We start from the raw sequence: 12,786 nt of genomic DNA on the forward strand, positions 1-12,786 counted from the left end.
GTCTGTATGTCCTCTTTGAAAAAATGTCTTTCCAGGTCCTCTGCCATGTTTTCGTTAGACTGGTTTCTCGCTATGGAGTTGTATGAGCCTTTTGTATTTTAGGCATTAGCCATGTTGACGGTTTCTTTTGCTGTGCAGAAGCTTTGTGGTTTGATCTAGTCCCACTTCTTTTTGCTCTTGCTTTTGGTGTCAGATCCAAAAAATTGTCACCGAGACCTACGTCAAAGGGATCGCTACCTATGTTTTCGTCTGGAAGTTTTATGGTTTCGGGTCTTCTGTTCAGGTCTGAATACTAAACTTGAATCCATTTGGAGTTCGTTTTTGTATATGAACATGGTTGCGTTTGATTTTTTTGCATGTGCCTGGTCCGTTTTCCCACCGCCGCGTATTGAAGAGACTGTGCTTTCCCCGCTGTGTTTTCTTTGCTTCTTCGTTGTAAATTATTTGCCGGTAACACGTGGGCTCGTTTCTGGGCGCTCCGTTCCATCCCATTGATCTCTGTGTCTGTTTTAATGCCAGAACCATGCTGTTTTGATGACTGTAGCTTTGGAATACGGTTAAAACCAGGTTGCCCGATGCCTCCAGCTTTGTTCTGTCAAGATTGCTATTGGCATTCAGGGTTTTTTATGGTTCTACGCAAAATTTAGTATTTTTTCTATTTCTTTGAAAAATGGCATTGACATTTTGATGGGGATAGCACTGAATCTGTAGTTTACTTTAGCTGGCATGGACATTTTAACGATATTGATTCTTCCGATCCGTGATCATGAAATATCCTTCCGTTTATTTGTGTCTTCAGTTTCTTTCACTAACGTCCAGAAGTTTTCAATACATGGCTGTTTCGCCTCCTTCGTTCAATTCCTAGGTATTTAATCCTATGCTGACTATTTCTCTCTTAGTATTATTTTTATGAAATTTATTGCGGTGACATTGGTTAATAAAACCATATCGGTTTCAAGTGTACAGTTCTGCAGTACATCATTCATATTTTAATACGTTGTGCGTTCATCACCTAAAGTCAAATCTCCTTCTGCCGCCGATATCGGACGGGTTAATAGGATTTGTACTTTTCCCTTGTACATTTACTCTGTCCACCTCCACCCTTCCCGGTCCCTTCCTCCCTCCTTTTCTCCTGTCACGTGGTTATTCAGAATCTGTTATGTTAAGAAGTAACCCCAATAACAGTGTGTACATGACTGTTGATTTCGAGGAGGGCACCTTCATGTTTATTTTGGTTTTGAAGTATAAAAGCGAAAAATGAATTTTGTAGTTTCAAAACAATTTGTCTAAACAGTTAACGTTTTGTCCCTCCCCCTCAAAAAAACACCAAGAGCTTCATCATCAGAAATAATTTTATTATTTATTTTAAAGCAATTCAGTGTAACTGGTAGCAAAATGGTACATATACAATAAAGAGAACTAGTCCCCATACGGTTACAAGGACTATAATTGACTCATGTTTTATTTTCATGTGCAAGTTGAGTGTTTTAAAAAGGCAACAGTTTGTTAAAAGGCTTTTATAAGCATGTTTTTATTCTTTAAATAACAGAAAGACTAATAAACTGTCATTACTACAGCAAGCTGATACGAACTGCATCAAATCTTAAATTTGGGCTAATGTTCATAGTCAAAAATATTGTAAAATTTGTGAAACGGTATTTAGTTTCATAGGAAATATAGTCACGTCCTAACTGAAAATCCTAGTCTTGATAATGGTCATAATGCAAAAATACTAAACTCGAGATCTTGTGAGGAAATTGAGGATTCACAAAATCTTACATTTATTCCTAAAAATAACTGCGACGAAGTAAAGAAGTGGCAACTCAGACATCGTACTTGACTACTGATGAGCGGACATAAAACGGGTTCGTTACCTTCACTGTAACCCTCATTACAGGTGAGTTTGATTCTGCCTTAAGTCCGAATACTTTACATGTTAATGTTTGTGTTTATCAAATATATTTCCCATGTTTTTATAACATACACACACCTACGCATACGATATTTGTTGTAAGGTATACTTCCAATTTTGGGTAACTTGTTATAAATTCTGCATTTCTGTCTGATTAAAGAAAATTAAAGACAGGCTCTCCTAGTTTTGGGGGGAAATTCGTAGGGTTTTTGTTATTCCAAAATGAGAATAATGTGAAATTACTAAAAAACAGGAACAACAACAAATAGGCATTTCATCTTCTCTAAACCAATTACACGATGGCTATCATCTATAATTTTACATTTTATGTTTTACATTTTTATTTCTACAGAATCATTTGGGTACTACTAAGCTTTTTAAAATCTGTCTTTTAATCTTTCTATTTTCCTTTCAATGTATCTGCTTTATGAAAAAAAGGATAAAATATTTCTTTCCAATCTTATAAGTCCTATATTCTGTTGAATTAAAACTCAATGTCAAATTAAAAAATTTAAAAAATACAAAAATTACAAGAAAAATATCTTAAAATTTACCAATGTCTCTTTCATGGGAATACCTAAACACCTTCCAGCTACCTAGCGAGTTATGCTTTTGTGCTTTCCACTCTGTTTCTGAAGGAATAAAAAAGTACAGACCAAAGTGTCATCAAGGGTCAATTTATATTGAATTTATAACTGTCTAATTCTGCATGATTTATATTAAATTTCAAGGCAGAACAACCTATCCTTATTATATACCTTTTCCTCACAATATTAAAACATGTTTCCTATAGATAATTTTTCAAAACTAAATAAAATGTGTTAACATACCATTTTTGTGTGTATAGTTATTTCAGTTCCAAAAGCATAAAGGAGGATTTTCAATGTTTCAGTATGTCTTTGTAATCCCCAAGAGATATTATTTTGCTTCTTTGATTTTTAAAGTATCTTTCTAATGAAATCGTCTATATAGATATATCAAAAATGTTAAAACTCAAGAGCCTAATAAAAGCATTACGGCATGTTTCAGTTAATGTTTCAATTCTTAAACTAAATTAAGTCAACAAATGTGTTTTAAATATTTTATCTATGTTAGGCATTCTTTTGGGAGGACAATCAATATTTGCTTTTTAGTGCACTTTTTTTGGCGTACGCTCTGTGTCACACATAAAGTTAGCAAAAAGTTCGGGTACTTGATATTTCTTTTTGTTTGCTTTCTTCAGTGTAATGAAACATGCTGAAATAAATATGATCCCACATGAAAAGGCGACAGAAACAGGTTAAAATAACTTAAAGATTTACATTCTAAACTATGATTCTTACAAAAATGTCAGCCGACAAGTTTGTTCGTTAATCTCTGGATAGAGAAGACTAGACGTTTATGATCTCAATTTTATAAAGAACATAATGTGACACATTTACTTTTTAAGAGGAGTGGCGATCTTCTGTGTCCCTTGTGATGCCCCAAACACAGCTGGATTTTCAGGTCACTTTCACAAAACCCTAATACTTTTTAAAATTGGCTTCATACCATTTGGATTATTGTCAAACGATCAAATATCAGATTTCAAATTTTGTGTTTTAATATAGTTTTTCAAAATCATTTCATTGATGTCTTTCAAATATTAATAGGAATACCGATAAGCAGTATGTGGAATTTCAAAATAATCTATACTTCTAAGAGAATACATTTTTTTAACATGTGAGAATTAAATACATTCCAATCTAGTTTATTTTATGCCAGCAACACTTTTTCCCCTAAGATGTAGAGTTCTTTCGAGCAAGATCCTCGTAAGAAAAAAGAAGTCTCTGATTTTCTCATTATCAAAGCTGGGTTTCCTCACGGGACTCTTGACCAGTAGCCTGGATGCTGTTTTTGTGACTGGGTTCATTGTTTGGGAGATACGCCAGAGGATCTGGTCGGATTAAGTACCTGATAAAAGAAAACAAAGCAAATAGCTGTAATGGTCAATAAACGCAGAACTAATTCACACCGACACTTGAGGTTGCTACTTCACCTCTGATGGGTTTTCAGGTTATCTAAGCTGTGTCTCTACTGATAACATCATCAGAAGGAATCAGTATAGTTGGCCTGTAAAATTTTGCAGGGCTCGTATTTTTTTAATTTTAATTTTTCATTTAATTAAATTTACTGGGGTGACATGGGTTGATAATTATATAAGTTTGAGGCGTACAGTTCTATAATATGCTTCTATATTGTACTATGTGCTCACCACGCAGTCCAGTCCCCTTCTGCCACCATATACTTGACCCTCTTCATCCTCCCTCCACCCTCTGTCCCCTCTGCTAACCACCATACCGTGTCTGTGTCTAAGAGTTTGTCTTGTTTGTCTGTTGTTTGTGTTTTATATCCCACATATCAATGAAATCATATGGTTCTTGTCCTTTTCCGTCTGACTCATTTCACCTAGCATGATACTCTCAAGATCCATTTACATTGTCTCAAATGGCAATTTTTCATCATTTTTTATAGCTGAGGGCTTGTATTATTACTATACCTAAGATATTGACGAATGCTGATAAATCAAGAATCATTATATTCAGTTATGTTCCATTTCACTACCTTCAGTTTGTCAAAGATTCATGATTTATTTTAGTAAAACATCTCTCTTAAATTCTAACATTAAAGAAATGTTTGAGTTTAGCATATGAACATTTGCCTATGTATTAGTAGAATGAATTAAAAATTATGAATCAAAGATTCATGATTTATTTTTGTCAAAGATTCATGATTTATTTTAGTTATTTTGTTGATTAATTAGCCCTTGCATTGGCTATTTTTCTATCAAGGAGACCTACATCCTAGCCATGATTCTTCTATTAACTGCTCTTAATCTTATTTTTGTCATTCATAAATAAACTTGATCTAAATAATTTCTATATTTTTAATTTAAATATTCTATGATTCTGTAAAATCAAGGATTTATTAAACGTAGAGAATATTATACACAGATATTTTAATTATCTGGAAATTTATAATCTAAAATTCAGGTTATGCTATCATGAGAATTCTCCAATAGTATAAACAATAATTTTTAATTCATTCTACTAATACATAGGCAAATGTTCATATGCTAAACTCAAACATTTCTTCAGTGTTAGAATTTAAGAGAGATGTTTTACTTCAGACGGTGAAACGATATAAACGTGCATTTCCTGAGCACCTCTGAATATTGTGCCAGGACCTGGGAATGCAAAAAGTCACCCTGCCCCCTGTCCTGCAGAAGATCGTAGGGTTTAATTTATGAGGCAGACATAAAGAAGAAAAAATAAATTCCTAACATCACGTCAGAGAGAAAGAACAGGAGAAAGAATTAGGGAACACTTTGTTCAGGATGCCAGCTTCAGCTTCTCTGTCCAGGCTTAATAGAGAGGAACAGAAAGGCAGTCTGAGGAGTGACAGGAGCGACAGACGAGGGAAGCTCCTGACGTGTTTAGAAAACGAGTTTGACTTTAAAAGGCTGCTTAGACCAGGTAAGTTCAGGAAGAAAAGTAGAAAATAATTAATGCGGGACTTTGAGTTCCAGGATTAATTTCTGTTCCAAAGGCAACAGGAAGCCACCGAAGGTTTTTTGTTTTGTTTTGCTTTGTTTTGTTTTTGTGGGGTGGGGAAAGGATGGGAGAGAAGAAAAGTAAATATGTGTAATGCAGCATTATAGAAAGTCTTGTTTCAGGTGCAAATGAAATTAGTATTCATAGTTTTATAATTTTAGAAGGTACAGAAAATGAACAGAGAAGCTAACTTAAAAGTGAGAGCGCTAACGAAGATGGTATTTTTCCTCTTAAAAAATAAAGGAAAAATATTCGTACAATATCTTCCTTAACGAAAACGAGAAAAGGATTTTAGGCAGTCTATTTTCTTTGACCAAATAAAAGTTGATGCGAGTGTCCCGGATCTCTTAACTGGACTTTGTTATCTGTGCTCACTGCTTTTGTAATTACTTTAAATATCAACGGCATTGTAGACCAGTAGAGAAAACTAACAGGACGCAACAAGCTTTGTTAACACCATATTGTCTAGTGACTTACTGTTCTTTGAATCAAATAACCATGGCCTCTTCATTTAAAATGAACTTTTGAGAGTGATTTTTTTAGAAAAACATAAAAAGCCTGAGTATAATCCATTAATTCATTAGTGACAAAATCATGTTATAAATTGCTCTGAAATGTTTTATGCTTAAATCGTAGTTTTGTAAATGAGAATGAAAGCACTTTGAAATCAGGAGAAAAGTCTTAATCTCTGCTACGCTTTTAAGGCAACACCAGTGCATTGTACATGTAGAAGGCGTAGTGTTTGATGAATCCTATTTACTGCTGTAGACCTTTAGCTAATAAGTGTTTTGACCTATTAACTTTGGCTGGTGAGAAATCTAAGGTCTTTAGAATTAGGTAAGGTGAGATATTTCAGGTTTTCCTTTGAGTTGTTCCTTTATTATTCTACATATTTTCTCTTATTTCCCCAAAGATATATTAGCTCACGGAATACAAAATTCGTGCTGCTGTTTTTTTCTTTTATTCCTCTGTAATACTAGAATGCTTTTAAAAAATAGGATTACACGCAATAATACATAAAATGCATTTGTTAATTGAACACAAAAATTAGACTCAGACATTTATATCACAAGAATCCTAAGGGGGTGGGTAGGCTATCATGGTGGAGATAAACGTATAATCATAAATTAGTGGTTTTCTACGAATCGGTGCCTCGGGTGAAGTTTGAGGTCAACTTACACAACGTCGTTCAGCTCTAGTCTGGTGTCTGGAGATGGGTTGATCAGGATGTAGGACAGGGTGCCCTGATGATCGTTCATTTCGTCTGGAAGATAAACAAATGCCGAGTTTGTTACACTACTTAACGGAAAATTACTGGGAAAGTTATAGAGCATCTTAACTTCAAACCATAGAGCTGTCAACGAGAACTTGCCACAGTTCGTCTCACAGCGCGAGTGTGTACGTAACTCTGTTTTCAAATTACTGTCATTGGAAATATCTGACAGGTACTCAGTGTTTGTTCCAATAGGTGATAAAAATAAAGTAGCTAATTCTGTTTAAAACAACTACAGTTATATTCTACCCTTGAAGCGTTTGCACTGATGAAGTGTTAAAGAAATCTGGACGAGATGTTGACTTGATTTATTAAGCTTTATCAATTACGAAAAAGTAATTGTGGTTCCAGATGCCATCCTAGACAGAAATATTCGTGTGGGAAATTCTGTGAAAAATCTAATGACATTGTGTTTAGAAAACACAGCAAACATAAAAAGCTTGAAGGCCTTAAATATGTTTGGTTTCGTTACATGATATATCCGATATAAGCCATCCTATTGTTTTGGCAGAATGCAAAGAATCCTGTGGAACAGAATTTAATTGTAAGTCTCAGGAGAAGTATATACCGAGTTATTAATCCTCTGAGACAATACATATTTTTTAAAATGCTGTACCCTTTGAATTCTGTCAATTCACTCTGAAGACATGGTCAGGCTTCAGGGCTGGAGAGCCGAACTGGCATTGTATAGGGAGAAAGAAAACATTTTTGGGACGTAAAGATTTTAACTGACAAGGCTCTGCTGGGATGGGCCCGTAAGGCCGTGTGGACACGCACTTCAGTAAGCCTGACCCAGTGGCGCCGTGTTTATGCTGCACGGGGACCGTTTAAAACCCTGCTCTAGCGACAGAGGATCCTTCTAGACACTTCAGGGGTAGAGAAAGTGTGGCTCCTGAAAGAAGTACTAAAGTTTGCAGTTTGATCCAAAATCTAAGAATAGATTTCATACCAATAGAGAGAGATCAATACTCACATAACTGTGTACAGTTAAAGCAAAGGTCTTTCATGGGACAGTAGCTGACTCTGCTAATATCCTGCACTGGAAAATATATGTTATTTTCATAAAATAATGTCTACCACCGGGTTCATCTGTCTAAAACCCTACCACCTGAATAGGAAACAACATTTTTAGTTACGATTTTCAAGTTGACACGCAGATGGGCACTATTTTTAAAGTCTACAGATGAAAAGCGTTATCTTACAAGACAGATAACTGCAGTATAACTGAACCACCATAAGCATGCCAGTAAAACTATTGTAATCACAAGATCCTTAAATTAATAATCAAATAAAGGAAGATATTTGGTGGCATATATCTCCAGGGTCAATACAAGGAAGTGTTCTGGCATAGGGATGGGTTGTCAGGCAGATAGAGAATACCCAGTGAAATCTAACAAACTTTTATAGCGTAAATATGTCCCAAATATTACATGTGACATGCTTGTACTAAGCAATTATTTGTTGTTTATCTGAAATTCAAATTTAACTGGAAATCCTATATTTTTATTTGCTAAATCTGTCTTAGGGGTGGCTGGCCAACTCAGCTGGCTGAAGATGGAGTTGTAATGTGCATATAAAATGAACTTAATCCACGTAAGGTACAGTTTCAACTAAAGCATATCGCGCTAGCATGAGATTACTAGGAAAGGACCGTCTTTCTATATGAAAAGCAATTTGGGTTTATGTTTGCTTTTTTGAGAAATTCCCCCCTTGTGTGAATTTCCACAACTGCTGTACAAAGGAACAAAACGATAGCGCCTTCTGGAAATTAAAACATAATACTCTAAAATATAACAGTTCTGGTAGAAAACCTATATCTCATTTGTCTGTGTATAAGTCAAAATCTTATAGAAGCAGCAGCATTATTGAACTTTCCTATATAAATCGTGAACATTATTGAACAGTGGCATTTGAGGGAAAACAATTTTAACAAATAACATCTCAGTCAATGTCAACACCCAACTTTTCTCTTTGATAATGAACATGACGTTGTACTCATTTTTGGTTCTGGGATGGAAAATTTGGCTCATGAACCAGAACTGAGAAGACTCTTATTTACAATCAAGCAAAAATATCTACTAAGGAAGTCTGTTGCGAGGACATGTGACGAGCTCCTGATAGGTGATCTCTGACTTTGGCAAAATAAAAAGCACTATACCAATTATTTTACTGAAATTATTATTTCATTATCGACATAATTATCTTAATGGAACTATTCTTCTTGGGAAATTTGAAATAAATGTACTAGAATATAGAAAACTCTAAAAGAAATTCTATAGAGTCAAATTCAACAATTGCTAGTATTTACCAAGAAACTTATTTGCTATATTAACTAGCATATGCAATTATTCAGTCAAAAGCTCTGTATAGCAAATATTCTTAGGTGCTTCATGTAAATAGATCGCATTCCAAAGGAAAGAATTATACTCCTTCCCCCCACCCCGCCATTTTTGTCAAAATGGGGACATCTCTAAATTTTCTTTAATATTCACCAAATAAGTACTATAACGCAGGATGTTTTGGATAAGACTGCTGAGAGCATAGAAGAGTATAAGTTTTAAGAAGGAGAATAAATGTTTCTTGGCATCTCTCACAGACTTATTTCACACTCGAGTTAATAAAGATTGAGCTTGCTTCATTTTCTTCCAAGTAATTAGCTTTCAGACTGAAGAAAACAAAGTCAAATGTAATTTTTTTACCAGTCTTATAAAAAATACTCCTACTGTTCTTACAAAATAATTAAGTCCCATTCCACACATGAGTTTTTTTAGCTTGCTTTGATTTTTAAATTTTCCTCGTGCAAGTATTTTAAGAACACTTAAAAGAATAAAATTTGATCAGAAAAAATGAAATCTTTGTGTACATTTCATTGAATAATACTTTCAAAAACACACTTCCATTATGCATTATGTAATCATAGAAACATTTCAAATAATAAATATAAAAGTATCATCGAGAGGCTCGGTTAAGAACAAAGGCTCTGAAACCTGATTTCTTGCCTCACAATCCCGGTTTGCCCCATTAGATGCTGAAACCACAGGCAGATTACTTCGCTTTAAAAAAATCTCTCTCTGCTCAGTTTCCTCACGTGTAAAATGGGGTAAGGATAGTACCACCTCATAGGTTATCATTGGAATTAAATTATAAATAACTGATCAATACAATTTAAAACGAATACATTCATATCAATAGATAGTTCTTAGAATCAGCACCTGATTCACAGCAGGTTTCCTGTGTTAGCCGGCAAAATCAATCTGTGACTAGTAAAAATAATCATTCACGTATCGCGATGGAAAGGGGCTGGTGTACGAAGATAAGGAAGAGCCATGTCCAGACAGAACAGCAGGTGTTTGATTTTAAGTTGTGGAAAGCGGGTCCTGACGAAGAGATGGAGTGAGGACGTTCTTGGAGACGATGCTGAGAAGGGAGCTAGGACCAGATCCGTGGCCTTTACAGACCTCGGCTGAGAGTTTGAATTGCATTCTAAGAGCAACTGGAAGCCGCTGAGAGCGCGTAAGGGCGGGACGTTTGGGGGCACGATCTGATTTCCTACGGAATGAATCAGCTTGGCTGCTCTGGAAAATGAGCTTTGGGGACTCAAATTTGGACTCGAGAATAGTAGGTGAATAGTATAGAAGCCCAGGTGACAGGTGACGGTGGCTTGGTCACAGTGGCAAGGGAGGAAATTTGGAAGCGGGGAGGGAAATACAGCTGGAGAGCTGGAAAGAGCAAGAGCAAGAGATACAGGAGAGAGAGCGGGAGGGAGAGAGAACCGTCGAGATGGGACAGTGCAGCATATTTGAGCGCCCATGAGAAACACGAGCGGAAACAAAGGAGTCCGTGCTGTGCACAGGGCGGGCACATTTTCCTTCAGTCGCCACGAGAGATGCCCGATCAGAGAAAATGCCCTGGGGTGCGCAGTGCTCATTTCTCCTACATTGTCTAATAAGCGCTCGGAGCATGACCCTCTGGTGGTCTCGCGTTCCCCACCCCTTCGTGGTCGTCATCTTGAGAGGCAGCATATACTGTGCGGTGGTCTTCAGAACGGGCCAGGCGCGTAGTTACAGGTGTGCCCGTGAGTTAACTGTAAACTTCCTATATGGCTTTAAGCATATCATTTAAATTAGCTCAGGATACTTATAATTATGCTGCATCATGAATTCTAAAGTCTAGGAGTTTCCATTTGGTCTCTTTTGTATCTCTGCCTTCTCTATCATGCTTTTACTTTTCTCTACCACGCTGAACATGCAGACAATAACCACTTCGTGATCCCTGTTTTCTGCATCTCTTTCTAGGGGTTGATTTTTCGTATTTTGGGTCCACCTGCTTGACTTCTAGCCTGTAAAAGACAACTCGTCTGTCTCTCTTCCCTCTGGGAATAAACTTACATGCTTTCTTTCGTCTGGTGTCTGCACGCTATTGATTTTTATAGTTATTTAAATTGAGAGCATAAACAGTCATCATAATCAGAAGTTTCTTCTTACTGTTTTAATGCATTTAGAAAGTTCGTTCTTTGCTCATTCATTGACTATACTCAACCCATAATAAAATGTTGAAAGTAAAAAGTTCACTCAACCAATTCATTTTTTTTCCTCAATGACTAAAGATATTTTATTCAAATTGGCCACATTTTTCTTAAGCATAAGCCAACACATAACATTTGAGTTTTCAGTTGTAAAGGTAAAATATATGTATATTTAAGTGCAATTGAGTTCGCTATGGTATTAAATTATGTAAAAATATTGTTGTCATTGAAAAATTAATGTTCTGGGAAAGATATAATAAACTCCAGGAAACAAAACTTTATAGTTTAATTTAGGGAGATATGGAAAATTCATTCCCAAACATTTTCATTTAGTGTAAATCATTATCAGCTCAGCAATTATCCCCTTTGAAAGCTTCATTACTTCATCTATTAAGAAAACCATTCGGTTTGTTTTTCTCTATTAACATTCTATATATAGAACGAGAATAACAAAACAAACCCATATATATCTCCTTCTGTCTGACTGCTTTCTCATGAGAATGGATCAGTTCTGGAAATAGAATAATATAAAATTATATATTTTCTGGGACTCTATCCTGGGAATATATTGATTGTCATATCAATATTATTGTACTCATTAATATTGGGAAAAGGTGAATAATATATTTTTTAAAAATAATAAAAAATTCAGTGTCAGTTTCTTTTTAATTAATAAATTTTTGCTGAAGTCATTACAGCGATCTCAGATACTTCTACTATTCTTCCTAAGTCCAAATTTTGCAAAACTTTCTAAAATACTTAGCGACAATGCCTTTTCAATCTTTGGTAATTTGCCGTATGATAAATTTGTGAATAATTTTGTGCTAGAAAAAGATCCCTGACATCTATTAGAAATTGGGAGTTTTTTTGGCTGTTGTTGAAAACATACATGAAAATGATCAATGATTTATAAGTGTCTGAAAATAGAAGTTGATGGGGTTAGTATTATCACTATGCATATTGCCACCACCACGTCTACTATAGGTGCGGGCGGGAATAACAATCTTTCATCAAATTTGTTTACTCTTTCCAAGAAAGAGAATAACCAAGAATTAAGTCACCATGTTGGCTATTAAAAAAGAGTTCTTGGTTAATCTACCTATTATTTCAGGCATATTATCAATTTACGTAGACACTAAGGCTTTCCGATAGATGTAATGAATTCTGGTGTCTAACTACTAGTTACCTCTTTCTCACTCGAAAGGATTTCTTTATTTTCTCCCTCGGCATTTCATCTTTTACTGACAGTACGAAACTTATAACAATCCTTGTCAAAACTGACTGGGACCATAGCAAGAAGCCTCACTCGCCAATTTATACTATTAATATGTCCTTCTAAGGGCTGATCGTTACATATCGGTCCATAGTTAGAATAATTTTTAGTGAGTGTGTGTCATTTTAAATACCTTGCCGAAGAATTATACCATTTATTTACATAATACTTAAAAAATACTCACACTGAGTGTAGTTTATAGATTAAAACATCTTTGCGTACACACAACCA

General features: G+C 35.3%; 1 protein-coding gene across 6 annotated transcripts in view; it reads right to left on the reverse strand.

Moving 5' to 3' along the window:
- Positions 1-1,334: 1,334 nt before the first annotated feature.
- The window catches only part of KCNT2 (potassium sodium-activated channel subfamily T member 2), a 205,063-nt gene continuing 193,611 nt past the window's right edge, over positions 1,335-12,786 (reverse strand). For all 6 annotated transcript variants that reach the window (XM_039883459.1, XM_039883458.1, XM_039883461.1 and 3 more), the window contains 2 exons: positions 6,664-6,748; positions 1,335-3,844 (listed from right to left, as the gene is read on the reverse strand). In XM_039883459.1, the coding sequence (XP_039739393.1) occupies positions 3,736-3,844; positions 6,664-6,748 (194 nt within the window). In that variant the 3' untranslated portion in view covers positions 1,335-3,735. The remainder of the gene's footprint in view (positions 3,845-6,663; positions 6,749-12,786) is intronic.

The sequence above is a fragment of the Pteropus medius genome, unplaced genomic scaffold (genome assembly GCF_902729225.1).
Source record: "Pteropus medius unplaced genomic scaffold, Ma_sr-lr_union100, whole genome shotgun sequence".
Lineage (NCBI taxonomy): Eukaryota > Metazoa > Chordata > Mammalia > Chiroptera > Pteropodidae > Pteropus > Pteropus medius.